This window comes from Eriocheir sinensis, chromosome 47 (assembly GCF_024679095.1).
Source record: "Eriocheir sinensis breed Jianghai 21 chromosome 47, ASM2467909v1, whole genome shotgun sequence".
NCBI lineage: Eukaryota > Metazoa > Arthropoda > Malacostraca > Decapoda > Varunidae > Eriocheir > Eriocheir sinensis.
In genome coordinates this window covers 6654324-6673314 of record NC_066555.1, presented here as the reverse complement: position 1 = coordinate 6673314, position 18991 = coordinate 6654324, and the positions used below count along the sequence as shown (strand labels likewise).

Here is an 18991-nt window from a genome sequence, read left to right as displayed (position 1 = left end):
AAAGTAATTGCACTTTCTGAATCTGTTGTTTCCCTCTGCAGCCTGTCATTCCCATCACCCACAACTTGGACCCCATCAAGCTGCTCACTGACGATGCCACTATTGCTGTCTGGAACAACGAAGGGCTCCCGTCCGACAGAATGTCCACAGAAAATGCAATCATTCTCACAAATTCTGATCGTTGGCCTCTCATCATTGACCCACAGGTATGTAATCACCTTGTCTGTAGAAAGAAAATTATCAATGTCTGTATAAATTAATAATGCAATGTAATACAATTTTGAAATTATTTATCCTCGTTTTTTTACTACAGCTTCAAGGCATAAAATGGATAAAAGCAAAGTATGGAGAGCAGTTAGTGGTGGTGAGGCTTGACCAGAAGAACTGCATAGACACCCTAGAGCTGGCCATTACACGAGGCAGCACTGTCCTCATTGAAAACTTGCCTGAGAGCTTGGACCCTGTGCTTGATCCCTTGATCGGGAAGAATCTCATCAAAAGAGGACGGTAGGAATTCTTTCAAGCCTGCTGTATGTGTAATGGTTTTCTTATTTTTACCTCAACATATTGAACTCAATTGTGTGACCACCTATTTTTATGCTGTCTTTTCTGTGTTAATGTTACTCTTTTTCATAATTGTACACTGTTTAAGTCTTTCATGCCTAGCTTCTCCAAATGAATAAATGTAGAACATCTGTTTGGAACAGACTACCTAGGACACTAGGAATCTGATATTAAATTCCCTACAAAAAGTGCTGAGTTGATTATTTATGTTGAAGGCCTTACTGCAAAATACATTAGTAGCCAACATCATTAGAAGTACTCCGGAAGTGATAATATTCAGTGATGTAATCACTCCGTGGTCTAGTGGTCAGCATGCCTGGCTTCTACTCTGCAGGCCCGGGTTCGAATCCCGGCCCGGGCAGTCGGCGTGCAGCTCACTCACCTGTTCATCTTCCCTTTCAGGCTGGTCGATAAATGGGTACCTGGGGAAACCTGGGGAAGGAAAACTGTGCCAGAATTTTTGACTTCCAGTGTATAGCAAGAATAAGAAAAATAATTATTCACTTTCAGGGCTCTCAAAATTGGAGACCGTGAGATTGAGTACAACGGCTCCTTCCAGTTAATACTTCACACCAAGCTGGCAAATCCTCACTATAAACCAGAGCTGCAAGCTCAGTGCACACTTATCAACTTTACAGTAACCCGAGATGGTCTAGAAGATCAGCTTCTTGCAGAAGTGGTGAAGGCTGAGAGGCCAGATCTTGAAGAACTAAAGGTTAGTTTGTCCTGGATATTACTCGGGCAAGAAGTGAGACTCATTTTGAGGTAGATGTAAATTGAATACACATTATATCATGTTTATGTGTTTTTTCTTAGTTGCTTTACTTAGACATGATATACAGAAAATAAGCTATGTTGATTTCTGCATTATTTCAAAATAAAACCTGAAACTTCATCCAGTCCTATTGCTTTCCTCTCTTCCAGCTCCTCCATTATTTTATATATCTCTTCTTTAGTTACTATTACTTCCTCCATTTGAACATCCGTCTTATCATCTTGTGGTTCATTAAATTGTGACTTTTTTGTTAAAACTTGTTGAAACTTCTTGTTTAGCAGCTCAGTCATGTCTTTAAGATCTTCAATTATCTTATTTCCATCTTTCAGTCTTTCTATTTTTTTCCTTTTGTTTAATTTTTCCATTTATAAATCTATAAAAGAATTTAGGTTCCTCCTTACTCTTTTCAACAATATCCTTTTCGTATCCTTTCTCTTCTTCCCTCTTTATTTTCACATATTAATTTCTTGCTATCTTAAAGTCTTCTTTATTCCTTTGGTTCTTATTTCTTTTCAATCTTTTCCACGCTTTGTCTCTCTTTTTCTTTGCACCTGCACATCTTGCATTAAACCAATCTTGCTTTCTTCTTTCTATTATTTATATAATGTGACATATTTTTTTACTCCTGTCCTGTCTCCTGTGTGTGTGTGTGTGTGTGTGTGTGTGTGTGTGTGTGTGTGTGTGTGTGTGTGTGTGTGTGTGTGTGTGTATTTACCTAGTTGCCTAGTTGTATTTAGGCAACTAGGTAAATACACACACACACACACACACACACAGGAAACAGGACAGGAGTACAAGAGGACAGGTGTGTGTGTGTGTGTGTGTGTGTGTCTGCATATGTGTCTGCATGTGTGCTTGCATGTGAGTGTGCGTGCGTTTGTGTGAGTGTGCATGCATACATGTGTGCTTAAACACACATATGGAACATGATCATGAACTAAATGATTTATAATATTTTTTTTCCCACAGTACAATTTAACAAAGCAGCAGAATGACTTCAAAATACAGTTGAAGCATCTTGAGGATGACCTCCTAAGTCGCCTTTCATCTGCTGGAGGTAATTTTCTGGGAGATACGGCACTTGTGGAAAACCTTGAACATACAAAAGCCACGGCACAGGAAATCCAAGAGAAGGTAAGTAGCTAATGGCAGAGTAGGTGTGGATGAAAATTACAAACCTTTAACACTTGTATTGTCCTGGTCTTGCCTTGGAGTACTTAGATCTCTGTCAAATCACTCTGCCTTCATTTTCTTAGAGCTATCCAGTGGCTGCAGCTGAAAGCAAGTGATGGCAAGCAATATCCTACCTCACTACAGCCCTAGACACATTCCCATATACTGGGCCAGCACTATATTGTAATATTTATACCCTACAATACACACATATACCATACTGTAACAGCAGCACCATGTGGAAAGTGACTTGCTCACTTTTGAGGAGTGTTACCACAGTTTTTTTATTACGTACCACACAAACCTACAAACAAGGTCAACCATGAACCAGCACCATAATAATAATAATAATTGATGCTGACAAATGTTACACTATTACCAAGCAACAGACTCTTTTCAGAATTGAACCAGTTAATTCCCCATTTAGTGTATTAAGTCAAAGGTCAAGTGTAGTTCTCATTTCTCTTGTGTCTCCTCATTATACTTGCATCCATACACTAATTTTGTAATACATGACATCTCCGTCTGACCCTTTGTTTTCAAAAGTTCTCTTCCAGAGTTCAGGAATCCTTTAAGGGATTGATTTCAGCACTGGCCTCAGAAATTATATCCCAAGAATTTTCAATGTTTCATCATTAGTGTAACTAAAAGGCACTTCATATTTGTTTACCTTCTGCATATGTTTCAGTAACATCTGTGTTTATGATAACTATTGCAGTCAATACACTATGATGATTGCATCATGTTATTAACTGATAAATGTGCATGATTCATTAGGTGGCTGAAGCAAGGGTGACCAGTCAGCAAATTGATGAAGCTCGGGAGCTCTATAGACCTGCAGCTGCAAGAGCCTCACTTTTGTACTTCATTCTCAATGACCTCCACAAGATTAACCCTATATACCAGTTTTCCCTGAAGGTTAGTGGCTTGCTCTGATATATATATAGATATATATATATATCTATATATAGATATATATATATATATATATATAGATATATATATATATATATATATATATATATATATATATATATATATATATATATATATATATATATATATATATACACATGTATATATACCGTATTTCCCGCCATATGCAACGCACTGGGAAGATATATTTCAATTTTTTTTTAAAAACTCCACATTTCTCAGGCCCAACCAGCCTTTTTTTGCCGCCGCGATACTCTACATTCCTGGACATATTTTACCCTCACAGATATATCGTACCCCAATAAATTTGGTATCAATGGCTTCATAAAGACTTGTACTAGAGCATGCACAAATAAAAATAGAGGAAAATAAACAGTGCAAACTCGTTTCAAGTCTCCATATAGAGTATTGTAGACAATAAATCCTAAGTGCCAACTCTTCCCTACTCACTAGCTTGAAATTTTGTGGGCCAACTTTTTTAGCTGAATATATGTTTTGAAGCGGAATTTAGTGAGCATTCTTATGGTATCATCAAAATCCTCATACACCAGTTAGTTCCCGAGTTACACCGAGAAAACTGTATTTTTAAAAAAATAATCTACAGAGTTGACACTCCTCATCTACGCTCCTTAGAAAGGTTGCCCGGATACTGGGCGGGGCGCTGTTTTTGCCTGGCCATAGTGAAAAGGTTAACCACCACTGCTAAGGTACCCGGCACACTGGTGACTGGCACGCAGCAGCAGTGTTGTGTTTTGTGTTTCGTGTTCACGCAGCGCCTCGCCGCGCATATTCTTCTTGTGACCTGTCCGGCTTTATCGCCTCACATGTCCTCCTCCTCTCTTCTGCTTGTTCACACTTTTTTTTTCTATTGCATCACACTATTCATTATTTAAATCAATGAAAATTTATTCCTTCGGCATATACTGCGCAGGGATAACTTAAATTTTTGTATTTTCTGAGTGAAAAACTGCGTGTTGTACACTGCAAAATATGGTATGCTACATTCTGGGGACATCTGGAAACTGTTGTGTAAAATGGAGGCGTTTTGGGTGTTGGTTTCGTACCAGTATCAATAACCCCTAGGCCTACCAAAACCATACCATCGCAGGGTGATTTTTCAAATTTTATTTTTTTATAAAAAAAGTTCGCCTTATATGGCGGGAAATACAGTATTTGTAACGGAGAAGTGCCCTGTTAACAGAGTTTTATCATATCCTAGTTGTATGTTATCAGATGCCTATATATTTGCAGACCTTCCATGTAGATGTTGTAGTACTGGAGAGATGCTCTGTAACATAGTAGAGTACAGTAATGTTCTATTTGCATGTTTATGACACCTGTGTGTTTACAGGCCTTCCGAGTTGTATTCCAAAAGGCCATTGAACGGTCAGAAGCAAATGAAGATGTGAGGCTCCGAGTGGGATCCCTTATTGATACCATCACCCACAGTGTATTTCTCTACACGACCAGAGGACTCTTTGAGAAGGATAAATTGATTTTTGCTGCTCAAATGACCTTCCAGGTTAGTGGGGATGTAAATATTTTGGGAGTAAAATGTTTAACACAAGATTTCATGGTATCCAGTTTGTTATTGATTTAGTTTATTTATTGAATTATTTTCTTTTGTCTGTTATTTTTGCTAGTTATAGAGTTGATTATCAAATAATCTTAATGAAAGGAATATTTTTACGTGCAGAATTAAATGGCGCATATAAAGAAACATAAATTAATTGATAATTTTGAGATGTAAGCATAAATATAGAGATAAAATAACTCGTATATTGTCTAAAGCGAGCCAGGACGCAGTATGCGCGTCCTCAGATATGATACAGGGCACGCAAGGACACAATACACGCGTCCTCGTGTTGAAGGGGTTAAGGAACAATAACAGAAAGATTGTCACCCACAGGTGCTTGCATCCCAAGGCCAGGTTGGAGCTGCTGAGTTGGATCTTCTGCTACGATTTCCTATCCAACCAAATGTGGTTTCTCCAATTGACTTCTTGACTAACAACAGCTGGGGTGCCATTCGCTCCCTTTCACAAATTGATGAGTTCAGGTATGATACATCAAGCTTCTCATATTCTACAGATTTGTATTAAATATAAATTTTCAGATATTTGGAATCTAATAGGGTAAAAGAAACAAAAACAAGAGAGGGAAAGAATGTTTATTAATAGAATGACTTCTTTTTATGATACAGTACTGATTATGACAGCAAAACATTTATTATTTTCATTCAAGCTAATTATGCTGCTTCAAAACAGACATTTGAGTCCCCCAGTAGGTGTGTGTGTGTGTGTGTGTGTGTGTGTGTGTGTGTGTGTGTGTGTGTATTTACCTAGTTGTGATATACAGGAATGGAGCTATGCTTGTACTGTCCCGTCTCTGTATCTACTATTATCTAACTTGGCCTTGAATTCATGGATCATCTTTGGATAGACCACATTCTTTTCTACACCATTCCAAGCCTCCACTGTTCTTTTTAGAAAGCTATTCTTCTTAATATCTCTTCTAAAGGCATCCTTTTTCATCTTCCTTCCATGTGTGTGCACAAGTGCCTGTATTTACCTATTTGTAGTCTACTGGGCCCAAGTTAAGCTCTGATAGTCCCGTCTCCATATCTACATTCATCCAGCCTTTCCTTTATTTGATGGACACTGTTCGCCTCCACCACCTCTTCCCGCAAGCTGTTCCATGTGTTAAGACTTCTATGTGGCAAACTATACTTTTTTAAGTCACTCAAACAGGCTCCTTTATTAAGTTTCTTCTTATGTCCTCTCAGCCCCTGCATTCTCACAGTTAAGAAGAGATCATCCCTATCCACCTCATCAAACTTATTTACCAAGATATACAGCATGATCAGATCTCTCTCCCTTCTTTGTTCCAGTGTCGTCAAGTCCATCTCCTTCAATCTGTCTTCATATGACATATTCGAGAGTTCTGGGACCATTTTAGTTGCAATTCTCTGTATCCTTTCCAACTTTCTGATATCCTTCTTTTTGTGAGGGGGGGTTAATGCCAACCCTGTGTGTGACAAGCTCTTCCTCCCTTGCAGCCAAATTGATGTTTTATGAAGACATTCAACTCCAAATTTTCATTCATATGTCTTTAAATAGTCTCACACAGTTTTTTCCCTACAATACAGTTTAGTCACTACACTAGCCGGGGCCACTGGTCTATATTTCACTGGCTCTTTCTTCTTTTCTCCCTTGTATATTGGCACCATGTTAGTGCATTTCCAATCAAATGGCACTTCTAGTGAGCTCTCAATCAATTTTTGTATCTGTAACTTGATCCTTACATTTTTTCAATATTGAATTTGAAAAAATATTAGGGCATGGACCCTCCTTTGATCATGTTTTTCTATAGACCCTGCACATGTGTGTATATGTTTGTGGGTCTGTTTAGAACAGGGAAGATTTTGCAACTATACCTCTTTCTCTCTTATTCTCTAAGGAACTTGGACCGTGATATAGAAAACAGTGTGAAGAGATGGAGGATGTTTTGTGAATGTGAGGCACCAGAAAGGGAGAAGTTGCCTGGGGAGTGGAAGGGCCGCTCAGACGTGCAACGGCTGATCATCATGAGAGCACTCCGGCCTGATCGCATGACAAATGCTATGCAGTATGTTGTACAGGGAGACAATTCATGATAAATTAATAACCTCCATGATACCCATCTTGATCACTAGAGATGTTATCTGCAAAGTTGAATAATTTTCCTATTATTGACATTTACAAAAGCTTAACCCGGTAGCAGCGGGGATCATGTTTCTTAATGGTCCCTCCAAGCAAGAAAAATGAGAAAAAATCACCCCTCACACAAACCATTTCATAATATATATCAAAGCATTTGTGATCAGATTATGTATCATCTGTTTTGGGGGTTTATAGCACAAATTTGGCCCGTCACTGCTACACGGTAAAGCCACAGATTTGGCCCGTCGCTGCTACCAGGTTAATTTAGTTATGATTAACAAACCTCAGTTTTTTTCTCCAATTGTTTTGTCTCCAGGACCTTTATTGAAGAGCGTATGGGGAAGAAGTATGTGGAAGGAGAGAATATAGACTTTTCACAGAGTTATGAGGAATCAGGTCCCTCTACCCCAATATTCTTCATCCTCTCGCCTGGAGTTGATCCTCTTAAGGTATGGCATAATCTGTAAAATTATATACCTACTGTCCGTCCTTCCACCTCCTCACCGTCCCAAAGTCTTTAGTGCAGTATGTATGAGTTCTGTGTTCAGGAACAAGTAAAATGTATTGTATTAGTCCTGCTTGATCTGTATTATCATGATATAGGAAGATCTTTTTCAAACAGTCTTGCTTAGTAGAGCCTCGAGAGTTAATGTACCTGGCAACAAGTTTTCAAGCTTATACATACTCCTTCCCCCTCAGTGATGATTCAGCAATTTTACTGACACAGTCCAACACTGTTTATTTAGTACAGTATGTGCCATGCAACATTATTTGTTTTATTATAATTTTAATACAGGAAGTGGAGCACCTTGGCATGCGACTGGGCTATACATGTGACAACCGCAAGCTCCATAACGTCTCTCTGGGGCAAGGTCAAGAGAAGGTGGCAGAGGAAGCAATTAAGGTTGCTGCTAAAGAAGGTCACTGGGTTATTCTGCAGGTTTGTTTTGTCCCCGAGAAATGGGATTGGAGAAATGCATTTGCGGAGGTTTTCTTTAGGGTTCGGCACCTCTGAAAAGGTTAAGAACCGCTGTTCTAAAACACAACAAGGAGGAATATGTGTCGTAGGAATAAGTTGCTGGAGGGGAGCATGTAGTTTAACAAAATGGAATGATGAGAGTGATGAAGTGGAGTATATTTTTTGTTATGGTATGAATGTGAGAGCAAAGCAAAGGGCAAAATGATGGAATATGTAAAGCATAAAGTGGTTAGACATGTTTTAAGAATGCAGGATGGTGATTTTTGAAAAGGATGTATGAGAGCAGAGCCAGGAGTGGCAGAGACAGAAATGTGAATGAGATTGTGTGAATGGGTTCCGTGAGAGAACGGGGTGTTAGAGCTGTAGAGAGAAAGTAGAATTGATTGAGCTGTAATATTCACAGAGTTTCCTTCCAATTTAGAACATTCATCTTGTGCGCCAATGGCTGCCTCGCCTGGAGAAGAAGCTTGAGGCATACTCTGATGCAGCTCACGTTAACTATCGAGTGTTCATGAGCGCTGAGCCGGCCAACAGACCCGAGAACCACATCCTGCCACAAGTGAGCCAAGCTACTTAGTTTAAAAATTACATTTAACTCCAATATATATTGATTATTTGTTGGGTGTTTCTTTGAGAGAAAAACAAAACAAAAAAACATTAAACTAATATTGATTGGTAAGGGATACATTTTTTTCTCAAAACTATGAAGCAGAAAGAACTACAGACTCAGGAAGCTTGATGACTTGGCGATGACTTGAAAAATCAGTGTGTTTCAGTGAGGGCTCCAACCAACCAAACCTAAATTATTTCATCAACATCATTTCCTTAGTGGAAAACATCTGCATCCAAGCAGTGATTGACTGTTGTTGATTACATCATTGGTATTATTTCTGTCTTATATAACTTACAAATTAAGGATTCCCCAAGCATCTTAGCATCCTCTAAAAATAATCTGTTGTGTCATGAGTGAAAGCAGCAGAAAACTCAGGCTTCACTGCATTCTATGGCATGAAATCCAAATTCTGCTAGTTTTTTCATTGACGTCTCTTGTTCGAGAAGATCTACACAAAATGTTTGGCTTTTTTAATTTTCTTCCTTTCAATTGATTTTAAAATATATAGTATTCCTTTCCTTGGCTGTAGCTACTTTTACATATACGAGACACTTTCAGTATGTAAACATCAACAACTCAACTCCGTACCTTCACAGGGAATACTTGAGTCAGCTATAAAGATAACCAATGAACCCCCAAGAGGCATGCAGGCCAACCTTCACAAGGCACTCCAAAACTTTACGCAGGAGACCTTGGAAATGTGCTCCAAAGAGGCTGAGTTCAAGTCCATCCTCTTCTCACTCTGTTACTTCCACGCGTGTGTGGCTGAACGGAGGAAATTTGGAGCTCAGGGATGGAACAGGCCCTATCCCTTCAACACAGGCTAGTCCTGTCTCTATAGTACATATTAACCTTTTCAGTCCAGTGACGTGTCTATACGTATATAATTAATTACATATACTTGATTATGTATTATTAATCATATACATATATAATACATATATATATAATTAGTCTACCATAAAAGACAACAGGACAACGAGTAGCTATCTTCTGTAGTTTGCTGTGAATATTTAGTTTATATTTTTGCTGAAGCCAGGGAGAATGATCGGAGGCCAGTGCTGTGTGGCTGAAATCACGATGCAGTGCGAGAATAGATAAGATTCTCTCTCTCTCTCTCTCTCTCTCTCTCTCTCTCTCTCTCTCTCTCTCTCTCTCTCTCTCTCTCTCTCTCTCTCTCTCTCTCTCTCTCTCTCTCTCTCTCTCTCTCTCTCTCTGATTTACTTTTTTTTTCTCAATCTGTATTTATAGATGAATTGGTGGATATAACAGATGGATACATGGATCGACATACAAACAGAGAGAGAGAGAGAGAGAGAGAGAGAGAGAGAGAGAGAGACTGACTCATCTCTCCTGGATCTATAGTATTGTGCCTGTAACTGTAATCCTTGTTAGAAGAGATCAATGATGTTTAGTGTTGGCTGTGATGGTTTACAGTGCATAAATGTACCCTTTGAGATGTAATATAATCTGGATAAGTTATATCTTAAAGTTTGCCATTTCATATTTGCTAATTTTTTTGGCATTTCTAAGATAAATTAATAGCATAGTTGAGGGATATCTATATATGATTGTTATGCATAAGATTTTACTTATCTTTCCTATATATCATACAGGAGACCTAACTATCAGTGTGAATGTTCTCTACAACTACTTGGAGGCCAATAGCAAAGTTCCATGGGAGGACCTGCGTTATTTGTTTGGCGAGATCATGTATGGCGGACACATAACAGACGACTGGGACAGAGTGCTCTGCCGAACCTACCTGGAAGAGTTCCTCCATCCTGACCAGGTTGTATCCTCAGGGAGATGTCCCTTCTCTCTTAGCTATCTTTCTGGTTGTTTGGAACTGCTTATGAAGTCTGAAAATTATCTTGTTTAACCTTATTATCATGGGCTGGGTGAAGACATCCATAGTTTAGGGAAATGATTGGTGTAGACAGTCATAGTCACTGATGTAAAAATACTAGGCTGCTATTCTAAGCATCAAATGAACAGCTTGATTTTCAGTACTCACAATCATCCTGTCTACTCAAATTCAAATTCAAATATTTATTAGAACAGTGGGTGAAATTACAAAGAGGGGGGGTGTACATACAAAGATATAATATATAATCCGTGTACGCACGGAGAGAAAGGCGAGTAAGAAAACAGAGGTAAAGGAGGAGATAGAGGGCTGCCGGGCAGATGGCATTGCTATTTTTATTTGATATTTGTAGGAAATATCTACTAGTTACTCTCTTCAAGTAGCTTGTCACTGCTCTTGTTTTTTCTTTCTCACTTTGGACAGCTTTAAAAGTTATTGTCTCAGGTATAGAATTTCTGGGCCAGTCATTAAAACAGCATTGTAATTTCAGCTTGATGGTGAACTGAATTTGGCACCAGGCTTTCCATGTCCTCCAAACCTTGATTACTCTGGGTACCACAACTACATAGACACCTACCTTCCTAATGAGTCACCACATCTGTATGGCCTCCACCCCAACGCAGAGATAGGCTTTCTCACCATGACATCAGAACACCTCTTCAAGACTGTGTTTGAACTGCAGCCCCGTGACATGGGTAACTCAGGGGGTGTCGTCATTACCAGAGAGGACAAGGTAGGGTGGAATTGTTTGTTGATCATGTCTTGCTTGTAAAGGTATTTTTATTCACTTATCATCATTTTTCCTCTAATTTGCAAATAGTTATCTGTCCTGTCTCTGTTTCTCGTCCCTGCTGCTTGGCAATGCTTGGGGCACCTGGCACCTGATTTGAATTTTTATTTTTTATTTTTGGAGTTTTTGTCAGCCACCTTAAAAAATCAGATTTGTAGATTATTAACCAGACTGAACTGTTACCATATGAAAATGGGTTTTAGAATATAATTCATAAATACATTAGAAATATTATTCATAAATACTCTACTGTCTTCACCTTCTCACATTATAAACCAAAGAATAATGTTTTTCACAGGTGAAGCAGACATTAGATGAAACACTTGAGAAGCTGCCTGAAGAGTTCAACATGGCAGATATCACTGGCAAAGTAGAAGAACGAACACCATATGTTGTGGTTGCATTCCAAGAGTGTGAACGCATGAATCTCCTCACTAGAACCATACGCACCTCTCTCAAAGAGCTGGACCTCGGATTCAAGGTATGCATTACAGCCCACTGTTAAAACATCATGCTGAATGATGTAATGTTGTGAATTTATTCTTTAGCAACACACTGGTAACACAGGGTTCTGGTCTCACTACCATAGAAAATGTGATTTGAAGAGTGATTTCAGAAAACTCAGAGCACAAAAGAAATGATCTTTATGGGAGAAATGAAGCCATGTAATGAGTCAGGACACTGATAAAGACTTCAAGAGGCCTTAAGCTGTGGGGCTACTCATTGGCTCAATGCTAGAGTGTCCACCTCCGTTCTCAGGGGCGCGGACTTGAATCGATTTATTCTCCCAAATACATCAAATTTTAAGTCTCAAGAACTGGAAATGCCCCCTACAACAATGATGCTACTTTGAATTACATATAAGTGGAACAGAGCACTGTTATGTCTTATGTGACAGTATTGTAGTGTATCATATTTTCTTTTTTTATGAAACCCTACAGGGGGAGCTGAAGATGACATCTGCAATGGAAGAACTGTGTGAGTCTCTATTTTTGGATCAAGTTCCGGACACGTGGACTGCTCGAGCTTATGCTTCCACCCTTGGCTTGACCACTTGGTATGCTGATCTACTACTTCGAATGAAGGAAATCGAGACATGGGTGGCAGATTTCCAGGTTAGATACTTCCCTGACATGTCACTGTGTGTACTTTCCATTTGAAATCAGCTTTAACTGGTGTATCTCATTGAAGCAAAATTATATATCGATTTCTATTTTTCCACTGAAATATAAAGCACCTTATTAAAAGAACAATCAGTCCATATAGTGTGCAATTCTATTATTGCATTAATATCTTATCTATTTCAACCAAACATGCAGCCATTATTAACTATGGTTTATCATGACAGGTCCCTCCATCAGTGTGGTTGGCAGGGTTCTTCAATCCACAAAGTTTCTTGACAGCAATCATGCAGAGCACTGCTCGAAAGAGTGAGCTGCCCCTTGATCAGATGTGTCTTCAGTGTGATGTCACAAAGAAAAATAAAGAAGACTTTACGTATGTATAATTCTGGTTCATAGTTTAATGTGTGTTTTTCCTAGCCATCAGCATGTCAGAAATTTGTTGTGGTATGTGAATGTAGGAGCACGAAAATCAATCTGGGTAAAATAAAGATATGATGCAGGAAAGGGAAGGAAACAGAAACACAGATACATTTGACTTGTTGAGTTGCTGTATCTTTCCGAGGCTGGCAGGAACAGTGAGATGACAGTTACGTGTGACTAGACTTGTATTATATTACAGTATGTATTATGTACATACAGGGGTGAATAACCCAAGGGAGAAGGCAAGTAATGAGCAGCAGTCCCTGATGGCTCTATTTGCCTGTGTGCCTCTCTTGAGTCTCATGGCCGTCCTTGTGCCTTTATAGCCAGCAATGCATGTTTATCTGCATCACAACATACTGACATGTCACTTATAGAATAGTAATACAGAGTGGATCACCATGTCTTGCAAGGTGATGCTTACATGCTTACATACTCTGTCCTGTTATTTAGAAAAATTTAGATATGTATATATGTTTAATAGTCCTAAATTTTAAAAAGACTCTTATTTAGTAATATTCTTTAGCCTTGTGCCAATCATAAATTCTGTTGTATCCAGGTCACCACCACGAGAGGGAGCATACGTCCATGGTCTCTTCCTGGAGGGTGCATCGTGGGACAGTGAGAACTCTATCCTTGTTGATTCAAGAGTGAAGGAACTTCACCCTCAAATGCCTGTCATGTTTATAAAGGTACCTGGCACTTCTTCTGTAAGAATAATACTGAATGATTCCTTTAGGCAATTATTCAGACAATTTGTTTCATATCTATATTTATGCTGTCACTTTGCAATATTATATCTTTCAGATTCAAATCAGATTGCTTCATATTTTTAATCTTTTTGTAGTTTATCTATTTCAACCTCATTTAGCATCAGAAAACATTCACTGATATCTTTTATGCAGAGGTGGGCACTTGCTAATTTTTTGTTAGTCCGCAATTTTCAATTCCGCTGACTTTGTTGGGCATTCCGCTAAATACTAATCTGCAAATTTTCCGGCTTTGCCGGTCCCCTATCACAAATCCATTAATGCTAACGCTAATAAATTTTTTAGTCCACAAATGAAGTCTGCAACAGTCTGCTTACCACTTTTTAGTCTGCTAACCCTTTATTACTAGTTAAAAACATAATTTCCAATAAAATTACCCTACAATTTATATATTTATTTATTTTATATATTTTTATATTTAACAAGTTTTAAAACATCTAAATACAGAATCCTCATTACAGTCATTAGTCATTGTTGTCCTCCTCCTCCTCCTCCTCCTCCTGAGGGCAGCCTGCTGCCTGCGTGCTGCACAGATTGGCTGCGCATCAGACAGATCTAGAATAGGGTGGCCAGATTTCTGGAAGTGAAATCCGGGACGCTTTAATAAAAAACATTTTCTGGGACAGTACATGAAATCCGGGACATTTTTGGGATGAACCATTGAAATCCGGGACTGTCCCAGAAAATCCAGGACGTCTGGCCACCCTAATCTAGAAGTTTCTCCACACTCAAGAATATTCTTTAATTTCCCGGAAATTTCATTGTTGGTGGTTTTTGAAAGTTTGCGTTAGCAGACAATTATTTTGGAATTCCACTAACTGCTAATGCGCTAATTTTTCAAATTTTCCACTAACGCTATTCCGCAATTTTATTGTTAGTCCGGTGTTAGCGGATTAGCGATTAGCAGACTTAAAATGCGGAATGCCCACCTTTGCTTTTTAGCATATGCATCGTCTTGTGGACCCTCCTTATGAATCTAATGTAACAAACTTTCACCTTTAATGGACTTTCTGTGTTTATTTTTTCAACTCACCTTGCCCATTTCCTTTTGTCATGACAGGCCATCACCCAAGATAAGGCAGAAAACAGAAGCTTGTACAAGTGCCCAATGTATAAGACAAGACAAAGAGGACCCACGTATGTTTGGACCTTCAGCTTGAAAACCAAGGAGAAACCTGGCAAGTGGATTCTGGCTGGCGTGGCTCTGCTTCTGCAAGTGTGAGGAAGCATGCAGCTCTGGCCCTGGTTGTACCTGGTATTTTGGTAGGTTACTGACACAGTTTTGCCCCTCTGTGTTTTATTTTATCTGTGATGCATTTTTTTATATTATCCCAAACATTTCCTTGCAAATTTACTGAGAATATGAATACATCTTGTGTGTGGTGTTACTTTAGATTCAGCACCAGCAGCAACAAGTGATATGGAAAAGTTATGGTCTCTTGAGATTCCAGATGTCATATATTTTCAAGAAATTTGCAGCAGAACTACACTTAACAGGAGTATTTGTAGCAATCATTTGTAGCCAGTCTAGTACTCATAAGTTATTACATTCCATTAGGTATGTTGTGTGTGGGGAGGTAAATACACACACACACACACACACACACACACACACACACACACACACACACACACACACACCACTCCGATAGCTCATTTGGTTAAAGCGCTGTGTTGCCAGGCTTTGCAGAGCGGCAGACAGACGTTCGAGCCCCACTCAGGCTGGGCTGTTTCCGTTGACTAGGTGTGGTTACTGTCCTCCCTCGAGCAAGGGGGATAGGGTTTGTTGTGTGTGAGGTCCTAGCAGTACCCACAGATCAACTAATGAGCCTTGCTCTAATCAGGAGGGTACTTGCTGGCGTTACGAATCCAACTTGTGACCAGGTGAAATACATACACCCACACCCACCCACCCACACATATTCCCAGTGTTTCTTTTTTTCCTTCTCAAATCTTTACATAACTATCAAAAAGCTAATATGCCATTGTAGAAATTTTTGAATTGTGTAGAAGGAAATCATAGTGGAGTATTGCTTAGACATTCTCAAGCTTTGTTATTATATTTCAACTGTGATTCCAAACTATCAGATGTAAATGATGTTTAGCAGTAGTATGTTATTCAAGGGATCTGACTTTATTTTTAATATATTCCAGCTCTAAAGGCAATATATTTAAATAAAAGTAATCATAAATCCATCAGTTAGTCAGTCATTTCCCTGCCTCAAGAAGTACACTCAACCCTCAGTTTAATGGACTACATGAGGAAACAACTTGTTCGTTACTGGAAAAGTCTGGTGCTTGGTAAACGTGTACGGTACAGAAATTAGTGGTGTTGATTGTTATTGTTTTGGTGTTCGTCTTAAGTCCGGTTAGTGGTTGGTCTTGTTTGTAAGGTAATGAAACAATTGTAGTAAAATTGGTAATCCAATAAGTCTTGGCCTTGGTCATCAGCCGCACACTGCAAGTCAAGATAAACTTGCCAGTAGTAAACTGCAAACTTCCAAAGTGATCAGTTTCCTTCCACATGGTGCTATAGTTACAATATGGTATAGGTGTGTATTGTATGGTATATACATGTATATATATTACAGTATGGTTCTGATCTCGTAGGTTTAAGGAGGAGGCTGAGATTAAAAAAAATTACTAGACAATTTTATAGAAGATGAACTCAATGACATGTGTGGTACTGGGCAAGTCTGATTCCTGTAATATACTCATATGCATTTCCACTCTCGTTTCAGCTCTGAAACTGTGCTAGGCTGTTCAGAGCTCAGCTTAGGGTTGCCAGGTCTACTCTTTTGAGGGAACCTGTCCTTTATGAGGTCTGGATGTCCTATTCATGCTAAACAAAAAAGGTCAGGCTAAGTGTACAGTCATGTGTGAATCATAGAGTAGTGTGAACTGACTGAGTGTACCTAATGTAGTGCAGTGTGACATGGCATGGATGGATGTTATGTTGTATGCTGTGGCTGGGTGGTGTATGGTGTGGTGTGGCTGGGTGTGATGCCAACCTTGCTGGTATCCTCCTTCCCAGGCTTGCTGATGTATGGGTATCCGGAAAAACCTGAGGAAGGTAAATTGAGGTGTGCCTCAGTGGTCACACTTTCCCCTTTCCTCCTCGGGTAATGGGTTCTCAGCCACCAGTCTCAAGGGCCAATAAGACTGAGGCCACTCGCAGCTACAGCGCATTCAACAAACATTGCCTTATGTTTACTACTACTACTACTACTACTACTACTACTACTACTACTACTACAACTACTACTACTGCTGCTACTGCTGCTGCTTCTACAGGTAACTCACAATTTACGTGAGTATTGTGTCCTTGAAGAGGTAGCGTAAATCAAAATCATTGTAAATCAAACAAGAGGTAGGTTTCTATCGAAAAATAAATATTCACTTCATTCAGTGGAGAGAGAGAGAGAGAGAGAGAGAGAATATCCATATCACCGAGATATCCACTCAGGCACTCAGTCTCAGCCTCACTCGTGTGAGGAAGAAATGAGGGACACCCATGAGCGACTGGCTAGTATTGGTACCGGTACCGAGCAGTCTGGTACCGGTACCAATAGCTGGTACCGTTAGTACCTGTACTGGTACCGGTACCTGCCCACTCCTATTGTTGAGTAGCGTGGCAGCGTGGGTACTGCATTGTTGTTCAAGAGGCGCGCGGGAAGAACTGAACTCAGCTGTGTGGCCGCGGCGCCGTGTGAGTCCAGTTGCGTGAGACATCTGGTGGCCACTCCATAAAATATCGCGTATAAGTGAAAAAAACGTGTAAATTAAACATTTATTTGGATTTTAGACCCCGCGTTATTTAAAAAAACGCGTCAACCAAACTCGCGTAAATCGAGAGTTACCTGTATTTAATTTTCGATAGAAACCTACCTCTTGTTTGATTTACATTGTTTTTTTTATTTACGCGACCTCTTCAAGGAGACAATACTCGCGTAAATCGAGTTACATATATATATATATATATATATATATATATATATATATATATATATATATATATATATATATATATATATATATATATATATATATATATATATATATATATATATATATATATATATATATATATATATATATATATATATATATATATATATATATATATACACACACACACACACACACACACACACACACACACACACACATATATATATATATATATATATATATATATATATATATATATATATATATATATATATATATATATATATATATACACACACACACACACACACATATATATATATATATATATATATATATATATATATATATATATATATATATATATATATATATATATATATATATTCTATAATATCTCCTTGTATAGTAAAGTTTTAATTCCTTGTATAAATCCTGAAAGTAGTCAGCCTGCTGGAGCTTTACATCACAGTGGCTTACAGGTTATTAAGGCGGCTGAGTTGCTCCTTGGCGTGGTGCGCGGCCAGACCCGCGTCACAGCCCCTCACTGGTACGCCGACGACCCGCGTTACATTGAACTCTTGCTCTGCTCCCAGGTCTCACAATGATTTGTTTCCGTTTATAATTGCCAACGATGGGAAAGTTTGTATCTTATAAATGTAAACATCCATGGGGATACAGTCCACGTCCATTTGACTTGGCACTCGGTCTTGTTTCCCCTTGCTTTCCTCAAGTACTTGTCTACTGGCCAAGTTGCGAAGGGTGATTTTTTTTTTTGCATGTACGGACGTGCGTTTGTTGTGTTGTATTGTGTGTGTGTGTGATCCACCACCACGGCCTGATCCCGTGTTGGATTCGTAATCGCCAGCAGGTACCCTCCCGACATGAGCAAGTGCTCTTTATCGTCGATCTCTGGGTACTGCCAGGACCTCACACACCACACACCCCATCCACTCCTAGTCAACGGAAAGAATCCGGCTTGAGCCGGCTCGAACCGCCGCCCTGTCAGACCGTGAAGCCTGGCAGCGCAGCGCTTTAACCAGTTGCGCCACGGTGTTTGTGTGTGTGTGTGTGTGTGTATGTGTGTGTGTGTGTGTGTTTTAAAGCACGGTCTGATCACATGCTTAACTCGTGATCGCCAGCCGTACCCTTTTGGAAAAAAAGCTTTTTACCTCGAAGGACCGATCCATGGATCCTGCCAGGACCTCACACACACCTGCCAGGACCTCACACACACCACACACCCCATCCCCCTTGCTCGAGGGGGACAGACACCGTTCCTGTCACCGAAAATCTTTCAGTGGGTGAGCCAAGGTCCCCATGAGAAGG

The 18991-nt window shown here is 39.3% G+C and overlaps 1 protein-coding gene across 1 annotated transcript in view; it reads left to right on the top strand.

The window, feature by feature from the left end:
* Positions 1-15898, top strand: part of LOC126981306 (dynein beta chain, ciliary-like) — a 97707-nt gene extending 81809 nt beyond the window's left edge. The window contains exons 65-83 of the mRNA XM_050832236.1: positions 42-206; positions 314-507; positions 1075-1279; positions 2309-2473; positions 3290-3430; positions 4800-4970; positions 5358-5506; positions 6907-7074; positions 7465-7597; positions 7945-8088; positions 8549-8686; positions 9337-9562; positions 10357-10532; positions 11098-11340; positions 11696-11878; positions 12339-12512; positions 12746-12894; positions 13501-13633; positions 14772-15898. Of these exons, the coding sequence (XP_050688193.1) occupies positions 42-206; positions 314-507; positions 1075-1279; positions 2309-2473; positions 3290-3430; positions 4800-4970; positions 5358-5506; positions 6907-7074; positions 7465-7597; positions 7945-8088; positions 8549-8686; positions 9337-9562; positions 10357-10532; positions 11098-11340; positions 11696-11878; positions 12339-12512; positions 12746-12894; positions 13501-13633; positions 14772-14933 (3219 nt within the window). The 3' untranslated portion in view covers positions 14934-15898. The remainder of the gene's footprint in view (positions 1-41; positions 207-313; positions 508-1074; positions 1280-2308; positions 2474-3289; positions 3431-4799; positions 4971-5357; positions 5507-6906; positions 7075-7464; positions 7598-7944; positions 8089-8548; positions 8687-9336; positions 9563-10356; positions 10533-11097; positions 11341-11695; positions 11879-12338; positions 12513-12745; positions 12895-13500; positions 13634-14771) is intronic.
* The last annotated feature ends 3093 nt before the right edge of the window (positions 15899-18991 follow it).